Raw genomic sequence first — 22,894 nt, 5'->3', positions numbered from 1 at the left:
TTTCCCTGACTCCTTTTCTTTTCCCCTTTTCAGCCTCTCCTTTCTCGGCATTATGCTGCAATTACTAAATAAACAGACCAATTGTAACCAAACAGACCAATGGCATGAGAACGAATAAGACTGCCGGTTGTCATTACAAGAAGGCAAAAGGGTATTTTTCACCAGCAATTGACAATTCCAAACATCCGGGCATTTCTGATATTTCCGCAATGCAACTCAATGCAAATGCTTCGATCACCAATGACGTATTGGATTGTTTTTGCCTGTAACTACTAGCATAATAAAAACCAGACACAAACAACAGTTCATCACATTTTAAAGTCAAAATAATCCCCACAGATCAAATTACAGTGATCCAAAGTCCAATGCTTTTCAATGCACGGATAACAGAGAGCTTCCTTTCACCGTCATTAGTCTTACTATGTGGTGGTTATCACGTTATCCATTATTGAATTAGCATTTAGCATTTTAAACTAGGTGGCTAATATCGGCTAATTTATGCTCAGTTATTTGTGTTGTATGAGACATGCTACTTCACAACAAAATGATTATAAGTAGAGAATGGAGGGCAAACAAACAATATAATTTCACTGGATTCACAAGACAGTTACCTGGCTGCAGCAGGGGAATGAGATGCGTGTGTGTCTGTCCCACACCGCGACCGTGGGTAATTAATGGACTATATGCCACGGAGGATGCGGGACTTCCGAGTTTTAACCTTTAAACTTTTTTTCCCGTTTCCGGGTTGTTACGTGTGGGCCGCGTCCCAGTACTTGCGCTTCCGCCTTTGTGCGGTTGCGCGTTCCCATCGACGGGTGCGAGGCTGCGAGTGTGTAGTGTCAGTCTCAGTGTTTGAAGCATTCGCCATCGCGGTTGGGGGGCGCAGGGGTGGGGGTGCGAGGGTTGGAACGCGGCCAACGGCGCTGATGTTTTAAACCCGGAAGTCGGAAGTCCGTGGCATCTACCCCATTAGCGTTCACGTGACAAATGAAGCAAGCGAGGTAGGTCGCGCGTGACGCAGGGGACGCATATTGTTTTGTTTTTCCACACGCAATTAATCATGCAGCTTTTCTAAAATATTGTGTCAACATTGATCAGTAAAGTGTTTATTAAAAAAACAAAACAAAAAAAAACTTTCCAAAGGGGCACTTTTTTGAGAGAGGGCAGAGGGGCATGAGTGTGAGCACCTGTGCTTGCCAGTGAAGACTGGTATTGGCACTGGTATCGGTAGTCACCCATCATAGTCAGGATGATACCACCACTGCCTCATATTAAGCCAGGAAAAACCCTGAAACAAGTTTTTCGAGATATGGGGATCAAGCTGAGTTTGATTTGCAGGCAAAAAGTTGAAAGAGTAGCACTTTATGACCGACCGTAGTAAACTCCGCTCACTTCACAAGCAGCAGAACCGTTTGGCAGATCGTAAAAAAATATTTTAATAGGGGGTTTCAAGCTGTTTCTTGTCACTCCCATCCAGTTAAAGTTTATTGTCAAACTAAACAAAAAACAAAGAGAATTATGTGTTTATTGCACCAAACCACATAAGTTTGCCTTTGTTACGTCTGTTTAAAATGAATGCTAACAAACAATGCAAAACACCATAGACAAAAAGCAAGCTATAACTGGGGCTGGTTGATATGTTGTTATTGTATCAATATCTAGATGTGAACCTTTAAGATAACACACACAGACACATACATAGACACACACAGCACGAAAAGTAAAAATAAATAAATTAAGATGTGGGCTGCTGGACCATTACTGAATCAGAAGTCACATTGAGAAATCCAGCTTATTAACTTGTACACATAGCACACAGGTCACAATTTGTCAAATTTAATATTTTTGCAAATAATCTACACTTTTGGTCAGTCCGCACTTGCGGGTGTCATTTTTACTAATGATTGATCAATCATAAGTGTTGAAAATGGCTTGTTCTCATTTAATTATGCAATGTTAATGGTTAAACAAACATGCCGTTTTTGGGCTCTCCTGAAAATTCAAAAAAGAAATTGAAGTTTGTAACAAGATCCTGGATACAAGCGGCCGAAATACGTTTCCTCCGCAGGGTGTCCGGGCTCTCCCTTAGAGATAGGGTGAAAAGCTTGGTCATCCGGGAGGAACTCAGTGTCGAGCCGCTACTCCTCCGCGTTGAGAGGAACCAGTTGAGGTGGCTTGGGCATCTGGTTCAGACGCCTTCCTGGAGAGTTGTTCTGGGCATGTCTCACCGACGGGAGGCCCCGGAGACGACCCAGGACACGCTGGAGAGACTATGTTTCTCGGCTGGCCTGGGAACGTCGTCGGCCGAGTTGGTTGAAGTGGCTGGGGAGAGGGAAGCCTGGGCTTCCCTGCTAAAGCTGCTGCCCCCGCAACCCAACCCCGGATAAGCGGTAGATGATGGATGGATGGATGGATGGATGGATGGATTGATGGATGAATGGATGGAACATTTAATTAATACATGCTGTTGGGGGAAAAAAATCCCTCTTAATTTTTTGGGGGGATAAGAAGTAAATGAAAATGAGCTGATGAATTAATGTTACAAAAATGTAATTAAATTAACATAAAAAACTGACCTGAATGAGAAAAATGCATGACATTTTTTGATTAAACTGTGCAAAATGGTCTTAATTAAGTTTGGGGGGGGGGTAGTGGGGGGACAACTTGTTTATTATTATGATAATTGTTTTATTTTTTGTAACCCACTGTAACCAGAATGGCTACTTTAGGGCAATTTAGTTAGATATGAAATACTGTAGCTTGGTTAGGAGACTGGCTTCATGCTGGGAATTAACTGTAACTTATGCTCATTGTACTGTATTTCATAGGTTCATTAGTCAGTCCCAAAATGATGGTGTAATGGCCAAATACATTCGAAGTCATGGATCAGTAATTACATGTGATCTGGCTTTGACAGCAAAAACTGTTGCCACAGCTCTAAGCAGAAATTAATTTATCAGCAATCACTCTACTTTGCCTCATCCAATATGGCGATGGCGTTGACGTGTAATTCAGTGCGCATGTGTGTGCGCCATATGAGGTCTACTTTTGAGAAGGCTTTTACTGGAAATGTACGCGCCTTTTCAATGCTCCACCCTTTCTCTATTCTCTGGAAGTTGACTCGCCGACGGTGGCTGCACAGTGCACACGAAGTCGATCCACCCAGCCTGACTCAGGAGAGACTGAAAAACGGACTTGAACTTCTGGACAGAACTCATTCCTCTTTGGAGATGTGACGTCAGAGGGCGTGCAATTCCAACTGCACCTGACGTCACGTACGCACACGAGCCGCGTCGGGAAGGCAAGACAGGAGCGAGTTGCCTCAACAGAGAACTCAAAACAAAGTACACTCGTCCTAAATATCATCTTAAAGTGGATAAAAGTTGAGACTAAGAAGTCGAACTGTTTGCGGCCAAGTTGGGAAGCAGCCTGTGAGGAGAGGAAACAAACCGGAACCGGAAAATTGTCAAACTGTCAAACGAACTATCGGTAAGCAAAAATGTCGCTAGATGCATGATTCGTGCGCTCTAGTCTTGGTCAATATGGCGACAAGTTTGTTTATTATTTTTGTATTATTTACTTTGACGTTCTCATACTTGTGTGTACTTTCGGTTTGTGTTGTGCGTGAGCTAAATCTACACACGAGCATCTTGTCTGTTGGTCATGTTTTATGTTTCCCATTCACTACATAAGATTTTGACGATAAATTATTTCTCCAAGTTAGTCCTCGTCCCAACATGGGCATTACCCTCTCTACGTGTTGTTGACAGCTGTCACTTTGTCTAGTAAACATGCCATAAAACCAATCCAGCATGCTGCAGGTCAATTGACAGTTCCGAACATCGGGGCATTTCTGATATATGGGTTTACACTGTAGGTCCAACTGCTCAATTTCATTGAATGTCTGACTGATTTATTTGTCTGTGTATTACTGTATTTCCATGTACATTTCAACTAATTGACATAAATCTCATATGATTGTACTTACTTTCACTGATTCACAGAACTTTTAAAGCAACCTGCATGCACTGTAATTACAAATTACTGCACAAGTGTCAACACCAGATGGGACAGTATTATATAATACATAATAAATTAAAATATTAAACATCACACAGCATTTAGTTAGCCTGGGCTAGCTCTTCCGACCATTGATTTAAAGAGAGTAACCTGCTTATTTTTTTATTTATTTTATTTTATATATTTATATTTTTTATTTGTTTGCTTATTTAATGATGGACACACCTTACGTCATTTACAGCAGGCATTTTTTTAATGTTTGCATTTATGTTCTTTGGACAGATTCAGGCATGTTTATGTCACTAATGATGTATTTAGATGACGTCAAGCTGGTTTTGGCAGCTACAGGATATATCATCTGCGTTTTTGCTGAGGTTGCATTGTCAGATATTCAATACTTATCATAATTTTCTCCTCATTTGAAAGAGTCCTGATTCTGATCTGAAGAAAATAGTTGCAAATTACTTGGAAACAAGTAGAGAAGCTTGCTGACAAACTGTTTCCTCTTCATTACGTTTCTGTCAAATGTCTTCGAAGGGCAGTTTTACTTTATTTTGTTTTATTACTATACAATGTTGCTTAAGTTGGTAGGAATATACAGGGATTTAATAGTTGAAACCACAGCCCACATAGAGGCAGGGAGATGGATTTTGTCATTTCCTGTGCAGTAATAGCTCACTGATGGATGGGCTTCCTCCCAGATAATTAGCAGTTAAATTTCCTTTAGAGCACTCCAGGCTTCTCACGCTTGTTACACAGTTAAATTATGTACTGTCACTGTACACCAGGTAACAATATAATTGCGTTTTATTTACTTTGTTAGTTCCATTTAAAGAATGGATATAACTGAATAATATACAGTGGCACATTAAATGTGGGCCACAATGCTAATGAAATTCCATTTTGGCCAAACATTAATCATTATACAGACATTGTTCTTAGTATCATTGTTAGTTGTCATCCAAGTATAAGTTAACCAGTCTAGTATTGATCTCTTAACCCTATAACCTTCACACCAAGAAAAAAGTTCTAGAAAAAAGTGCTTCTTTGCATTATTTTTTTGAAAAAATAATGCAAAGAAGCATTTATTTTCTTCGTTTAAAGAAGGTTAGTTTAAAGAATAACAAAGGTGTTAAAATATTTACACTGTACTGACATTCATGTAATACACAAGCTCAATTTAGAATGTTTTGATTACTTACTGGCAACCGTCCCCAAAAAGTGCCAATGATCGTGTAAAGACATCGTTTTCTAGTATAGAAACAGATAAAAAATATATTACCACTTGAACGTGACCTGTTGGGTGCCGTATGCCGACATTGCGCTCATGAGTTTACACACCCCGGCCCTAGGGTATGTAAACTTTCAAGCACAACTGTAGTAATCTGGCGACGAAGCATCACTTTGCATCGCTGCCGTACTCTATTTCATTGTCCCATGGGGTGGTCACATATTTATTTTTTTCATCATCGCAAAATCCTCGTTATGCCCGCGTTGCTTCAGTGAGAAAAGTATTTTGATTGGAAGTGTTGAGCAAAAGTGGGTCAACAACAAAAACGCAACCATGGTGGTTCAGGGATTCTGTGCAGTCTGGAGGCCGTTTGGGGGACGTTTTGTGAACTACGCACACAGACAGACTTTCATATGAAAGTCCATGGCTACGCCTTGTTGTTGTCGGGTTACGGCTGACAATAATCGTGCTAGACTCTCATTAAAGTTATTTTTTATTTTTTTGGAGTAAGCATTGATTTTGAGGGACACGACTCCAATTTTCGGGATGCATGAATTGAGCTTCAAACACTTTGCATGGAATGCTACGCGTGACTGTTAGTCACCCTAGCTTGGGGCAGCAAAAAATTAGCTGAAGACGACCGCCACGAAATTTTGAACGCAGGTAAAACCCTGTTTTACCCTCGGGTGAGCCAGAGGCATAATAATTTTTTCAACAGACCCCATGGTTATAAAAATATTGATCTCGACAAAACAATTGAGCCATGATTGGTCGTTATCTGAGCTCTGAGCACCTGTGATGTCATTTTCAGTCGACAATATGTGGCAAAATGTGTTTTCAAAAGTATTCATTTTACATGACAAATAATGAAGTTATCAAATTATTTCTACACAAAATAATTATTGATTGTCTCTGGTTTAGGCGAAAGGGGGAGAAAGGAGGCCTCTCACCCCAGGTTGACTGAACGCATATTTCCAAGAGTGAAATGTTAAGGAAGAGAATTTTTTTTTTGAGGGTGACTGGTCTATAATTGTTACAGAAATGCAACCGGAATACACAAGGTCAACACAAGATTAGTGACGGTATTAACATGTACCCCAGTGAAATGAGGAGACGGTAAAACAGTGGCAATATTTAAATACCACCGACCCAACCCTACTATGAACAGAGTTTATAGTTAAAGCTGCATTGCGGAGTTTGTCCTTTTTACTTGTGACTGCCTCCTCTGGCCTAAAGCATAACTGCAGCCTCTGTGTCAAGCTCATGCATGGTGCGCGTGCGAGTACGTGCGCTTGAGTAAACTCTTAGTTTTTTCAGTTTTCTTGAAGTCTTGGGCTGTGCTTGAAGCCGGCATTTTTTTTTGTTCCATCCCAATTTTGTCTTACACTAGCTAACACAACACTGCATTGCCCAAGGGATGACCTGGGCATGATGTCACGTCACCCGCCTCACACTACCCCACCCCTCCCCAACCTCAAGAAACTGAACTGAAGGGAAGATTCAAACTGATAGGCGCAGGCTCTTTGTACTGTGGGGATTATTGGAGCATGCATGATGTAGAAAAAGCTTTAACATTCTTATTTTTAAATTTGCAATGCATCTTTAAAACCACTTGACACGTAGGGCCTGAAATCCATAGAAATATACAGTACAATAAATCTGTCCTGTATTGGGGTGAGACCAAGATCAATATGTGTCTTGAATAATACCCAGGGGGTAATACGACGAAATGCTTTAAAAGCATCCACAAAAAAAGATTAACATTGTGCTGAATGCTCATTTAAGCATTCAGTAGTCAATGATCTCTTTCAGAATAAAAACACTTGAGTGCTTTAATTGATAGTTTGTGTACAGATACTTTTTATGTGTGAAATGTAAAAAAAAAAGTACACTTTAAACCACTTCACCTGGGATTGTGGGATTGTATAGCAGTAAGCCACTTACTGTAAGCGTGCTCATGCACTCTAAATGATGCAACTCTGCCCACTTCTTATTCTCTGGAACTTGACTCACTGTAGCCGCCCCTAGTGTCTACCCTGGCTGACTGTCAATGGCTGAATCCCATGTTAGCTTTTCACAACAGCAGTAAGCTAAAACACATAAATAAATACAACGTTTTGTTGTGACAGTTAGGGCTGGGTATCAGCACTAATTTTCTGAATCGATTTGATTTCAATTCACAAGAGTCCAATTCGATTCAATTGTGATTTTTTTTATTTATTCAATTTAGTTAAATCTCGATGAATATACCTACACATATATTTGTGGAACATCAATCAACTACATGATAAAAACTCCACAAAAATGTAATTTCAAATGAAAATACGCGGAGACAGTAACTGGTCAAATTATTTAGTTTTTTTTTTTTTATGAAAGTAAAACATGTTATAAAAACTTACTGTAAGTGTTTCATACATTCGATTGACATCAGCAAGGATGAGTTGAAAATACTATGTTTATAATTGTAATTCAATAATTGTTTTGTTTTGTTGGTCTAAAATTTTCTCATAATGGTCTAAAAACAAGGTTTACTAAAATTTAACTTAGTGATTCCCACAAGAACCCTGTAATGGTCGCAACGTCAGCAAACAAATTCAAGTTGGCTTTGTAACTTAATATGAGTTATTACAGTGTTGCAGAAATAATCAGGCCAAGCAGCTAAAAATAATAGTTTATCAGTTTGAACATTAAACATCTTGTCTTTGTAGTGTATTCAATTAAATATAGGTTGAACATGATTTGCAAATCATTGTATTCAGTTTTTATTAATGTTTAGCACAACGTTGCAACTTCATTGGAATGGGGTATATGCCACGGCGAAGGCGGGACTTCCGACTTCTGGGTTTCACACATCAGCTTTGTTTCCGTTTCCGGTTTGCGACGTGTGGGCCGCGTCCCAATACTTGCGCTTCCGCCTTTGTGCCCCTCGGCTGCGCGTTCCCATCGACGGGTGTGAGTGTGTTGTGTGTCTGTCTCAGTTGTCCGAAGCATTTCAGAGACCTATGACCATCGGCGGGAGCGTGCTGTTGGGGGGCGCAGTGGTGGGGGTGCCAGTGTTGGAATGCGACCATCAGTGGCCGGAAACGGCGCTGATATGTGAAACCCGGAAGTCGGATGTCCGGCATCTACCCCATTGGGTTTGTACAGGTAACTGGGTTTTTACTGGCTCAAATTGAGACAGAGGTGGTACCATTCTGACTATGATGGGCGATTACCAATATCAGGTATTGGTGCCAATACCAGTCTTATTTTAGGGTATTCGCGGCGGTGACCAATACCATTATCGGCTGCCCTCCTGCAGCCGTTTATCGATCAGGAACTAGAAATTATATGAATTGCCATTAATTTCATGCAATGTTAAGAAAAAATTATATATTGGGGTATAAAGGTCTTTCTTTAAAATCATCTGTCAATTTTGGGTGGGGAATATTATTTTCTAGTGGTATTGGTATTTGGTATCAGTGTCGGTGACTACTCAAGAGTTGCGTATCGGTCAGGAAAAAAAGTGGTATGGAACATTCCTAATCCTGACCATGCGCCATGAAGTGCATGTATTGTGTAAATTAACTGACTTGCTTTCATCTTTTACAGGCAACATATAATGCTCCCATGTTACAATAATAATAATAATAATAATTAAATCATAATAATAAATAATAATTGTTCCAATAAGGATATGACTATTATCATGTTAAAGGATTCATTCATTGAAACGGTTCTGCCATAACATTTCAAGTGGGAAATATCGACCACTGTTTTTTCCAAGATTCAAAATATACATTTCCATTGCATGATATGGCGACGTTTTAATGTACAGCCCATCAAATACACATAAGCTTTCGCATATTGACCATTTGCACCGACGTCACGTGATCACGTAACTGCCCTATGACGGATGGCGGAAGGAAATGATTGTTGAATGGAAGTGGACGTGATCCGGAGCGACTTAGTGACTTACACCGGGGCTGATTCAAAAGCTTGTCGCTGGCTGAGTCTCTGGGACGAGATGCTACGCTCTCGCCGGGGGACAATATACCTCGTAATGCAAAGCTAAAACTTGTTTATCATGCTAACTGACTTATTTTTACATAGTCCGTTCTATACTGAAACGCTGTGATGATGTTATGTTAATATGTTTACTAATATGGAAGAAATGACTCGTAGTGACAAGCTATGCAGTAATTTCATGAATATGACTCCAGAGTGAAAAACTCCAAGCACACAGACGGAATCCCCCATTATTAAACAGTCAAATGCACTTAATAGTTTTGAAGAAGGTACATTTTAAAACTAAGCTGTGTGTTCGTGCAGTTGGAGTGGACGCTAAATATCTGGCTCGTTAATGTGATTTGAAACACGCAATTCGACACCTCTGTTACAATCTTTGTTCGAGTGTACGTTTACTAGTAACATGTATGAACATTTATCTACTAACCTCACAAAAAATTATCGCTGCAAATCCGTGAATACTTTGTGGGCTGCCAATCCCTTTCTGTTGATTGCTGCTATCAATCGACGTCATTCGTCTTCATTAGTAGGTATGCGATAAAAAGCAACATTTGGTATACTCTTTTGTCTGTCTGTACAACCGACCGCACAGCAAGATATGACCATTTTATAAGATAATCGATTAGATAAAGGACTTTATGCTGTACGACATTCAATGGTTACAATACAGGCAAGTGGCTCTTTAGCCGTCCAGCATCCCGTAGGGGGCGTTTCCATGTGGCGTCACGTGAAAATGGTCAATACTGTAGATGAAAAATATTTTTCCAGGTTTACCAGCAAGACAACCAGGCGTCCAACAGCCAGCAAGCATTATGTCAAATATGCACAATATATACACAGACTACAAACATTTTGCATTTCCACCGTGGATGAAATATTGCTATCATGATTGCGCTACAGGCACGCAAAGCTCACCACGAGTGCTCATTTGTTCTGAATGCAGAGCTCAAATGGAACACACACACCATCAGTCTCATTCATTTTGGCTGCGTCTTAGAGTTAACAGCTAGTCGTCCTCACTCAACCAGCTGAAGGCTTCCTGCGGTCTCTAAAGCCACCATACCTAACCGAAACTGGAGCCATGACCATAGGCTAGGCGAGCACCGAGGCAGGCTCCGTGCTGGCTGGAGCACTAATTTAAGTGGATGGCCCGGTGTTGTGCCGTCGGCCACGACCCCTATTTTTTTTTTTTTACTTCAATCATTAAAAAATAATCCACTAGTACATATTAAATTGTAAATATAGTGCAGCGTAGTTGTAAAACACTTTTGTTTAATTGTTTATTATGTATACTGTGTTTTATTTTTGGTGATGATGGCTGGAGCAGTAAGCCACCTCTCCCTCACAACCAGGAAATGAGCTATTTCTTATTCGGTACAATAAAGTTCTTTTTTTCACTTAAAAAATATATATATATTTGGTTGTTGCTTCAGGTCTTTCCAGTGAACTGCTGTTGATATAGTGCCTACATAATAGCACAACGCTGCAACTGCAGTTAAAATCCATTGCTGACGAGCTCAATCAACACAGCTGGAGCACTGCGGCTGTGTTGAACAATATCAGTCGCTCAGGTTGAAGGCGGTGAGCACCTCCAAATTTTATACATAGGAAAAACCCTGGGTAAGTGTAATAAATCAACAACAAAAATCACAACTAGAACACTACCGTCGGGACTACATTTGTATTTTTAGCTGGCTCATTATTGCAATTGCCTTTAATGTTTTACTTGCCTGTTTGTGACTTAAGGTGAAAGCTTAGTGTTGGATCTGGCTAATTCCAAAGCTAGCTCATCAAAGACCAGGAACAGGAAGCCATTTAGCTTTACACCACATATTTATCTGGCGGTGTTAGAGTAAGTGTATACAATATAACCATATTGCAAATTACACTAAGGCGACTGATCATTAAAATGAACAAAGTTAAGCCACACTTTAGTTTGGCACACGTATGCCAAAGTATGCGTGTGCGTGCACTGATTCGTTGGTTCAACAGCTTCTTCGGCTCTGCAGGCAAGTCAGTTATTTTATTTTTATTATTATTATTATTTTTATTTTTTTCCTTGAGCAGCAGTCAGTTATGTAGACAGTCAAGAATGGTTTTTGGACACTCAAAACACGTTTTTGTCCTCCAAATTTTGCTTGCAATTGTGGCGCAAATCTAATGCCATGCTATTGTATTCTCAAACTAGCGGCGATAAGGCTAGCCAAAGCTATTGATATGAGGCTAACCCCGATTCATGCTTTCTTTATCCAGATTCGGCTAGCATCTGCAGGTGGGTAGTAGTCGCCCAATACAGCGTTATGGTCACCACTGCCCATCGAACCACGGTTAAAGGGACAGTAACATGATTTTTGGAGCTTTTAGCCATGTTAAAGTGCTAATTCCTCACCAAAAACATCACCGAAGTGGTGGTTTCCTCCATTTGCCCCTCTATGAGAAATTTTAGGTCATTCTGCTCTCCAAGCACCAGCCCCTCCCAACCCGAGAAAACAAGCAGGTACTCACTCTATAGGCCTTGATACACCAATCCGATATCAGCCAAATGTGACCGACGCCTACCCCCTGTGGCGTCGGCACGTCGCGTAGAAAATTGACGTGAATACACACCGCACAGACTATTACGTACCTTCAGCGCATGTGCGAGAAGTAATTAAGCCCTTCGTACCATCGACGGTGGTAGTCATTATTCCTAAAGGAACCCAGAAACCTCTTTGCGGGGGCGGGATATAAAAACGTAAACAACTCATACCGCTGTTGACAGCAACGGCAGTAATTTATACACTGATCAGACGGCACATGGCGTCGGCCCAACACTGTCCGACTTCCAACGTCGGATTGGTGTATCTAGGCTTCATGATGTCATCAGGTGCGGACCAACCTCGCACCGCCTATGCGGACTAAACACACGCCCACTTTCTCTGAGACTTCCATGCTCACAGGATAGTGATAAAAGTAGCCTTTATCAGTAAACATTCTGTCCAAATGAATTCAAAGCAGTAAATTATCCTTCACATTTTCAGGTTCCATGGCTAACACTTTTTAAAATTCCAAGTTTCTGCATTGATGAACCTAACTGGGTTTTTGTTTTGTTTTTCCTCCCTCTCCTCCCCTCCTCCACTACGGTTTATTGCGGCAAGGAGCCGTTTTGTTTCAGATGTTTATTGAAGAATTGAACATCCATCCAATTTCCACATTTAAAGAAGATGCGGTTGTACTGCAAGGGCCTGGCCGGGCTTGCTTGACTCAGAGTGCTCGAACGCTGCGCTCCAGGGTGGTGTGCGCAGCAGCCGCCTCGGATGAGAGGGGCGCGGCAACTACACGGGGAGAGGCGGGGTTTTACTGAGCGGGGCGTTTTACTTCCGCGTTACAAATATAGCCAGCAAAATACCTAATATTTCATTAAAAATTTTCATGGCCATGGTGTCAAAGGTAAGATTGAATCATTGCCTATAGTTCACTTTGGAAGGACTTAAAATACCGTGATATAAAACTTTAAAGTCCAACCCTGCTGCAAAGTGATGACAGATTTTCATTTTGGATAGTTCTTCTAATTTTGTCGATGTACGTCGCAGGGCAGCTCGACCATGGCCCAGTGGAATCGTATCAGCCAGCTGATACAGCACCTTCCTGACCAGACTGTCAACGACCTCTACCCCTCAGCCACATTTGCTATTGAAGTGCGTTATTTTTTGTCTGAATGGCTTGAGAGGCAAAGATGGTAAGACAAAGACAGCACGCACGCAGGCACACACACACAAACACAGGTTCTTTTTTGTGCAAAATGGGGACATCTCATTGACATAAAGCATTTACTAGCCCCTTCCCCTAACACCAACCATCAAACATGATTGCCTACCCCCATTCTTTACCCTAACCTCAACCATAACCCAATTCAAACTAAACTCTAAAACCAAGTCTTGACCCTCAAAAAGCTAAGCAAAATGGGGACTTCAAAAATGTCCCCATTTGTAGGTGAGGTCCCCACTTGTCTGTGAAAAGTCGGAATGATGTCCCCATTTTGTTGCATAAACTGGCCCACACGCACGCACACGCACACACACACACTCATTGTAAACAATGGAAACATGTCATACTGTGTTTCTTTGAGTTTTCTTTGTGTTTTCTCAGGGAGGAGTTTGCTCTGGAGAAAGTGGAGCAGGAAGCAAATGCCCGCGCTCTATTGAATGAGATCATAATGCTGCTGCAGTCATTTTCTCAGCATAATGCTAACGTGGTGGATAAAATGAAGCTGATGCAGATCAGTAGAAACATGGTAGGGACGCCAGCAGTATCCACCATAACACAACTGATTCTGAGGCATTTGTTGATCGGCCGAGTACATTAAATGACATTTAACTTGAATGTACTGTTACTGTTTGGTGGAATCTTGAATATAGTGGCACCCCCTATTTGTGGGGAACAGGGACTGGGCCAGCCTGCGAGTCTGCGACTAGTGAAAATCTACGTGTAAATAACGGGCATTGCAATAAAAAAATTAAAATAAACTTTTTTTTCCTCCAATAAGCATTTTCCACTAGAAACAGTGGTTGCACCAATTCACCCCTCTCCCAAAAAACAAACAAACATACCAAAAAATAATGAAAACCGTGAACCGCAAATGTGTGCGGGGAAACCACTCACAAAATAAAAAACACCTCACAACACTTAATTTTCAAAAGGTAGTCATAGTGTTGTCAAACCAGACTTTTGAGATGAATGCAAGACAAGAATGCACTGTACTAAGTCATAACAATGTAATGGATGTTGTTTTTCAGGGCATGTTTCAACACCAGCCGCTGCAGTTTGCAGTGATGGTGAGGGACACGCTACGCAAAGAGAGGGTCCTGCTCGAGGCTGTAAGGAAACTTTCTTCTTTCTGTAACTTATTCCTCATCCCCAACACACACATACACAAAACTGAAAACCCAACGCGGACACAAAAAAGTAGTGATGTGCCTGTCGGTCGCGAATAAAGCAGAAGTGAACGCTGACAGTTCTCGTCTTTCACTTCAAAGAGCCTGCACTTGTGAATTACTATTGTCAGAGACTAATTGGCAATTAGACACTGGCTGCACATGCAGGGAGCAAGAACACTTTCGTAAAGAATGGTGAAGAAAATCAAAAGGAATTTTATCTGGACACATTTGAACTTTATTGACAGTACAAAGGCAGAATGTAGGTAGTAGAGTCTGCAAGGGAAAACATTATAATGAAGGCGCCACTAATGCAAGTGTTGCTGCTTGATGCTGGATGGAGACTGTACATTGTGGCAATGTCAGTCCCTCCTGAGAGAATCTTCTCCAAAACACGGCAGATATTTTTCAACAGAAGAAACCAGATCAGCTCCTTTAAACAGAGGTACTTAACTTCACAAAGGTTTTCTGGATGCTGCCCTCCACCGCAACCCCCATTTTTTTGTTTTCCATATTTTAATTTATATTTTGTTGTGTTTTTGGAAGTGATTTGGTGTTTCACTTTAAATTAGTTTATCAGAAAAATTAAAAAGCTTAAATTATTAAAAGTTCAATTGAAAATAGTTCAGTACTTCAAGTTTCTTTGCAGCTCTACGTACAGCAAATAAAGGAATATTTTTTAATAAATTATATTTTAAAAATTACATTAAAGCAGAGACTTTTAAAAATCAGTTTCTCTTTACTTCTAGATGAGAAAATTAAGTTTGCTGCTATACACAATGTGAATTTAAGCGGGTTTGGGGAGTAACGGAATACATGTAACGGCGTTACGTATACTGGATACCAAAAAAAAGTAACTGTATTCAGTAACTGTTACAGAAAAAATGCATAATCAGATTACAAGTACATTTAATAAAAATGTAGATTATTTTTGTTAAATTTTTTATGTTGGAGAGACAGCGCAGTCGAGCCTTCGCCGCTGTCCAACTTGTTGGCCAAACAAAAAGTGGATAAGGGCTCACTATGTAGCTTAATGGTTGTCCCACGCATACTTTTTTTGTTGGACAACAATTAAATGAGACGTGTCACTGGATGGATATGTGTTGGTCTTAGCGTGGTCAGTTTCAAAAGTCACTCAAGGTAACTGTTTTGAATCATATTCACTGCAGCATGTGTTAATTTTAAATAACATTCACAAAGAAACCTATGAGCTGTCAAAGTCATCCAGACTGCTTGTTACCAAGGAAGAGCGCTAAGAGCTAGCAGGCTAGCCCAACATCTGTCTGGCTGTATGTCTGTCTATCTATCTATCTATCTATCTGTCTCTCCGTCTGTCTGTCTGTCTCTCCGTCTGTCTCTCTATCTAATCACAAATAATTTCTCCAGAATTTTTGAAAATTGTGGAAGCAGGGACACTAGTCTTTAATTTGACACTGTATCTTTTTTGTTTTCAGATTTATATAAAGGAATCACCTTTGCTGTTTTCATTTCAGTTGGAATTTTTCCAGTTGAAAGTGACAGATTAAAAATGTAGGTTAGAGGTTTAGCCACAACTTCAATAGTATTCTTAATTAGAGCTATATCCAAACCATTATTATCTGTAGACCATTTACTTTTAAAAGCTCTAACAAACTTTATTACTTCATATTCATCAGTTTCTTTAAGATACATACTCTTTGGAATTATTTCTATCAAATTACTTACATCATCAATATTACTTGGCTGAGTAATATCATTTGCTAAACTAGGCCCAACATTTGCAACAACAAAAAAAGATTGAATTCATTTGCTATGTCTTCCTTTTTGTAAAGACAAGTATATCCTAAGATAGAGAGAGGCAAAGTAGCTTTTCCAGTGTGTTATTAATTACTTTCCAGGTCTCTCTAATATTGTTTCTGCTCTTTTCCATTAATTTGCTGTAACTCTCTTCATCAATTTATTTTTATATATCTTGTATCTCTTCTCTGCTTCTTCTATTCTATTAATTAAAATATCTTTATGCAAAGAATGTTTTCTGTAATTGCATTCTGTAGGGGTTTAGAAATCCATGGCTTGTTTTTCTTTCTTCCTAACACTATATGTTTTTAATGGACAGTTTTTATCATAGCATTTATTAAATATCCTGAAAATGAATTATAGGCATTATCTACATCAGCAACATAAACAGGATCCCAAGTTTGCCTCACTAGGTCCGTTCTTAATAACTCCACTGTTTCGTGATTTCTCAATCTGAATGTTCTGATTTTTTTAACACATTTTCTGCTTAATTTACAGTAAAAGGTTATAACAATAGGCAAATGATCACTTATGTCTTGGATAAACAAACCCCCCACACTTGGTTCCATGATGTTAGAACAAATGTTGTCAATTAGGCTTGCAGAAGAACTAGTAATTCTACTTGGTTTAGTGATTCTAGGAAATAAACCAACACTGTACATAGTGTTAATAAAGTCAGTTGTCCCCATATGTCCCTCTAGTAGTAGTAGTAGTAGTAGTAGTGTCCCCACATACAAATACAATCTTCTTCTTATTTTTTCAAACATTAGTTCCTTCACAATTTCAATTTCACACGCAGGAGCTTTATACACACAACTTATAATCATATTTTTAGCATTTACCATCTCAATTTCTACTGTTACAATTTCCAACATGTCATCAATCACTTTTCACATATTTACTACTTGCTTACATTGTAAGCTTTCTTCAACATATACAATCACACCTCCTCCCCTTTTTCTTTTCCTGTTAACAAAAAAACATATGATACCCTTCTAATTCCTAGTAATTTACTTTGTCATCATTCAACCATGTTTCTGACACTGCTACAACACTAAACTTAGTATTAAGCGTCATCAGGAAAGCATAAACCTTTGAAAAGTTTGCCATCATCTTCTTCTTTTCCTTTCGGCTTATCCCTTCAGGGGTCGCCACAGCGAATCAGTTGCCTCCATCCAACCCTGTCCTCTGCATCCTCTGCTCTCACACCAACTACCTCCGTGTCCTCTTTAACTACATTCATAAATCTCCTCTTTGGTCTTCCTTTAGACTCCTTCTGCCAATATACTCACTATCTCTCCTCTGGAAATGTCCAAACCATCTCAGTCTGGCCTCTCTGACTTTATCTCCAAAGCCTCTAACATGTGCTGTCACTTGGATGTACTCGTACCTGATTCTATCCATCCTGGTCACTCTCAAAAAGAACCTCAGCATCTTCATCTCTGCCACCTCCAGCTCTACCTCCTGTCTTTTTCTCCGTGGCACTGTCTCCAGACCAAACAACATCGCTGTTCTCACCACAGTTGTATAAATCTTTCCTTTCATTTTAGCTGAAACTCTTCTATCACACATCACACCTGACACTTTTCTCCACCAGGTCCAGCCTGCCTGCACACGCTTCATCACTTTTTTTCCACACTCTCCATTGCTCTGGACTGTTGACCCTAAACACTTAAACTCCTCCACCTTCTTGTTCTCTTCTCCCTGTAACTTCACTCTTTCACTTGGGTCCCTCCCATTCACGCACTGATATTCCGTCTTGCTACGGCTAACCTTCATTCCCCTCCTTTACAGGGCAAACATCCATGCCTCGAGCTTCTCCTCCATCTGTTCCCTGCTCTCACTACAGATCACAATGTCATCTGCAAACATCATAGTCCATGGAGATTAAAACCTAACCTCGTCTGTCATCCTGTCCATTACCATAGCGAACAACAAGGGGCTTTGAGCTAATCCCTGATGTCGTCCCACCTCCACTTTGAACTCGTCACACCTACAGCACACCTCACCACTGTCTTACAGTCCTCATACATGTCCTGCACCACTTGAACATACTTCTCTGCTACTCCAGACTTCCTCATACAAAACCACAGTTCCTCTCTGGGCATCCTGTAAGCTTTCTCCAGATCTCCAAAGACACAATGCAGCTCCTTCTGACCTTCTCTGTACTTCTTTATCAACATCCTCAAAGCAAATACTGCATCTGTGGTACTCTTTTTTTTTTTTTGGCATGAAACCATACTGCTGCTCACAAATGTTCACCTCTGTCCTCAGTCTAGCTTCTCTTTCCCATAGCTTCATTGCGTGGCTCATCAGCTTTATTCCTCTGTAGTTGCCACAACTCTGCACGTCTCCCTTGTTCTTAAAAATGGGCACCAGCACACTTCTCCATTCCTCAGGCATCTTCTCACTATCTAAGATTCTGTTGAACATCCCAGTCAGAAATTCTACTGCTACCTCTCCTAGGCACTTCCATACCGCCACAGGTATATCATCAAGATCAAGTGCCTTTCCACAATGCCCTTTTCACTTCATCCTTACTAATCTTTGCTACTTCCTGGTCCACAACAGTCACCTACCTCTTCTACTCTTTGCTCTCTCAAATTTTCCTCATTAATAAACTCTTAAAAAGTACTCTTTCCATCTTCCCATCACACTACTGGCATCTGTCAACACACTAATCCTGTCTGCTTTCTTCAGTCCACTCAGTGTCCCACTTCTTCTTAGCTAACCTCTTTCTCTGGATCCACTTCTGCACCTCCTCATTTCACCACCAAGTCTCCTTATCTCCTTTCCTTCCAGACCAAGGACTGTCCTACCTGTCTCCCTGATCACATTTGCTGTAGTTGTCCAGTCCAGAAGCACCTCCTGACCATCCATAGTCTCAACTCCTTCCTGAAAGTCATACAACACTCTTTCTTTTTCAGCTTCCACTATTTCGTCCTCTGCCTTTGCCGTCTTTGTCTTCCTCACCACCAGTCATCCTACACACTACCATCCTATGCTGTCTGGCTACACTCTCACCTATCACTACTTTGCAGTTGCTGATCTCCTTCAGATTACATCGTCTATATAAAATGTAATCTACCTGTATACTCCTACCTCCGCTCTTGTAAGTCACCCTATGTTCCTGCCTCTTCTAGAAAAAGTATTCACAACAGCCATTTCCATTCTTTTTGCAAAGTCAACCACCATCTGTCCTGCGTTCCTTAAATTCATGAATGTCCAGTAGCCATATAATTCAACTCATAAGTACTACATAAGTAAAGCATGTACTGGACATAAGCATTCCATTTTTTTTAAATTTTCTCATAAAAATATTTTAAAAATTTGCATAGAGCACACAATAAAATTAATTTTAAAAATCCATAAAGAAAATGAAACAAATAATCCAGTGGCCAGAAAAAAAAATCCCAATCAAAATATTTGCTTGTACGAAATAGAGTGAAATGCAAAGAATTAAATTCAGTACAATAGGGTTTCAAGTAATTTAGTAATATCTACCATGTTAAGAATTCCTCAAGCTGTTTAGTGTGTGATGTTTGATTACATCTTTTTGAAATCCATGCTTTTAATTTGGAAGGCTGCTCTGTATAGGAATTAGTATACATAAAACTTTCGTTCCCCCCAGTTTTTCCAGTTCCTGAATGGAAAATGGCCACAAGAGCGGGGGCTGATACCAGTATCGATTCCGATTGCGAGTACCGATACCATGAAATTGGCCTGGTATCGGCCTGATACTGATACCTGGTACCGGTACTCGCCCATCCCTAATTAAGGCATCAATGTCTATGTAACAGTATTACTTTTTAGGTTTTTATTTTGAAGTTGTCATCGTGGAGCATAAAATAGTGTAAACAACAGTTATGGGGGCTAGCTTGACTTTGCTGTCTCTCTAGGCGCTCACACTAACGGTGTGGTGGCAGTGGAATGCGGGGACATTACCGTCAACAGTTATCTCAGTCTTGTTGCCTAGCGGCTTTGGTGGTTAGTCAACATAAGCCAATACGTTGATGCTTGTCCACCGTCGATAATGGATGAACGTGCTTATAACATAATTTAGGTGGTGTGTCATGTGTGCATATGTCACAGGTAAACGAACCTCCACAGCATCAACCGTGTGTCCCTCGGGAATCGGCATTGCCCAGCATGCAGGATGCAGATCACTTGGTTCTCAAAGTGCTGGAGGTCCAGGACTTGCGACAGAACATACACCAGGTGCAAGAAGAGCTCAATTGGGAAAGGCAGAATTATGAGTCTTTGCAAGGTAATACAAAAAAAGTACAGTTGTCACAAAAATATCTTTTTGGAATCAATTTTTCCCTCAATTACTTGGGTAATCGCCCCCTCCCTTCACCGACAATGGCAACAACGTATTCCGCCCCGAAATACACTGTTGCTTTGTGATTGGTCGTTCAGCTCGGAGAAAGTCAGCGGGCTCGATGCAAGATGGATTCTTAGGGGTTAGTGAACTCACAAATACCACGAGAATTCAGCTTACAGACAGGGTTAGGGCCAAGTGCCTCTGGTAGCCATTTACATTAAGGCTGCTCCGATTGGCCCGCTAGCAGTGGACGTATGGACTTACTAAAGTATTATTTTTTTTAAACACAACTGTCACACTCACCTGCTCTTTAAAAAAAAATTATGCATTTCCCACAATAATCACACCACTTTACACTCCCACTCCACCACTGCTTGGCAATGTGTTGAGAAATGCGCTTTAGAGCAAGCTATACTAACTTAAGTTAGTTGGAGAAGCTTTAACATGCACCGAGACAAGATAAACCAGACAATTTATTGTAAGAGGTGTTAGAGTAGACAATATTTGTATTCTACTCTTTGCGTGTTCAATTAACTGAATGGTGAGATTCTGGTGAAGAAGTCCCTTTGCAAAGGTATTGTTATATCAGAAGCTTCTGATCACACAAATGAAGTCACCCAAGCAGTGTTCTGTTCAAAAGTGTGTCTCCTCCTCCAGCACACAGTACATTTATTGCAAATCAGTGAATACAAGAAAATCCCCCTCTCCTCCCATCAGCAAGTTCTCATAGGTATAAATCAGATTAGAGAAAAACAATAATAAATCAGCCTGTCTCTTTGACCGACTGAGACCGGCACTATGCTACACTCCCTTCTAGATAACATGGAAAAGAAACTTGTTGCCCTTTTCTTCTCAGGCGAAAGAGACAGATAAAAATACAATAGACAATACTATTCATTGAGCTACACAGCTATAACTAAATCCAAAACGGCTAAAATATAAATTGAAACTGAAAAACAATGTTAATAATTCAACATTCCCTCATTTGAGCTCATGAGAGCTCAACACATTAAAACATTTTTTTCTCAATGGTTGTGTGGTGGAAATAATTATCATTAAAACATCCCTTTAGCAGGAGAGGAGATAGTTTAGCCCTTTAGCAGGAGAGGAGGTAGTTTAGCAATCATATGACATTAAAAAACAATTTGATACATTTAAAAGATTTTTAGTGGAATAAGCATAGCATATGTGAGGCTTAACATAAAATGTTGTTCATTAAAAAGTGTCGCAATGTATCGGCAGACGAATATGTGTTCTTTGAAGCCATCTCGTGATGAAGTTCTTTGTTGAATGAGAAGATGACGTTGTCATCTTTTTGCAGAACCCCAGAATAGATTGCCTGCAAATGTGATTCTCGTGATGATTGCCCAGGAAAAGGCACTTGACTTGATCCGTTGAATGATGTCAGAACGATGTCCAAACGGCCGCTCCAGAACCGAACACTGGGTCAGCTGACGTGGCTCCCAGGTCGGAGGTGATAAGATTGATGATCATCAGTTGATGAGATAGCCGGCAGCCTTGTAGACCAGTTGTGGAATGTTGTCTCTCCTTTCCGTCATCAACCTGAGAGCGGAATATGTTTAGTCTTCTAATAAACCCACATAAATTTTATTTGGAGGAAAAACCCTGATAGTTTTTGTTAGTTGGGATTAGTAAATGTTATTTGGTTAAGATCCGTAGGTCCTGTGCTGTTGGAACAGGAAAAGATCTATTCTTGTGACATTGAAATAGAGCCCAGCCTTTGATTGAGTTGATAGGTATAAATCAGATTAGAGAAAAACAATAATAAATCAGCCTGTCTCTTCGACCGACTGAGACCGGCACTATGCTACACTCCCTTCTAGATAACATGGAAAAGAAACTTGTTGCCCTTTTCTTCTCAGGCGAAAGAGACAGATAAAAATACAATAGACAATACTATTCATTGAGCTACACAGCTATAACTAAATCCAAAACGGCTAAAATATAAATTTAAACTGAAAAACAATGTTAATAATTCAACAGAGGCTTTGCTCCCGTAAATTAACTATGGGATGTACTGTGACAAGGCTTATACTTGTTCAGTGCTAGTGCAACTAGTATTGCTAGTCAGAGATGGTAAATCCAGTTCCAGAAAGTAAAAATCCTGCCACAGTTTGGCTTTAGCCCCAAGTGCTAACTAGCTAGCCCCCTAGCTAGCTTCCATGGTGTTCGTTTAGCAGCTAGAGAGCTAGCTAGCATCAGGGGCTAAAACCAATCTGTGGCAGGGTTTTAATTTTCTGGACCTGGATTTGCCACCTCTGTTGCTAGTGCTTTAACTACTGCTACTACTACTCATACTTCTATCCATCCATCCACCCATTAGTGTTACTTTAAAAAGAACCAAAGCTAAGGTGCACTTAGTCAAAGAGAATGGGCACCCACACAAGGGTCATCTAAAAATGAATACACTACAGTATGTATTCTACAAACACGATTGGTTGCATTCGAACTTGTGATGGTAGGATATAAAACATTAGCTAATGAATATACTGTTTAACAAAACAAAAACATGTTACCTCCAGTAGTAGGTGTCCACTGGCTGTCTCCAAGCTTCACCAACCTAACTTTGCAGTAATTACCTAAAGCTTTATTTTGTCCTTT

General features: G+C 40.3%; 1 protein-coding gene across 4 annotated transcripts in view; it reads left to right on the top strand.

The window, feature by feature from the left end:
- The first annotated feature begins 3,116 nt into the window (after positions 1–3,116).
- LOC147178200 (signal transducer and activator of transcription 5B-like) overlaps positions 3,117–22,894 on the top strand; it is a 47,644-nt gene continuing 27,866 nt past the window's right edge. For 3 of the 4 annotated variants that reach the window (XM_086068683.1, XM_086068681.1, XM_086068684.1), the window contains exons 1-5: positions 3,117–3,489; positions 12,832–12,977; positions 13,388–13,532; positions 14,035–14,115; positions 20,041–20,215. In XM_086068683.1, the coding sequence (XP_085924809.1) occupies positions 12,844–12,977; positions 13,388–13,532; positions 14,035–14,115; positions 20,041–20,215 (535 nt within the window). In that variant the 5' untranslated portion in view covers positions 3,117–3,489; positions 12,832–12,843. The remainder of the gene's footprint in view (positions 3,490–12,831; positions 12,978–13,387; positions 13,533–14,034; positions 14,116–20,040; positions 20,216–22,894) is intronic. The other variant, XM_086068682.1, reaches the window with a different exon arrangement.

This window comes from Leptonotus elevatus, chromosome 2 (genome assembly GCF_054856555.1).
Source record: "Leptonotus elevatus isolate MCC_2025b chromosome 2, RoL_Lele_1.0, whole genome shotgun sequence".
Classification (NCBI taxonomy): domain Eukaryota; kingdom Metazoa; phylum Chordata; class Actinopteri; order Syngnathiformes; family Syngnathidae; genus Leptonotus; species Leptonotus elevatus.
The sequence above is the reverse complement of the archived record's forward strand: the minus strand, read 5'-3'. Positions and strand labels throughout refer to the sequence as shown.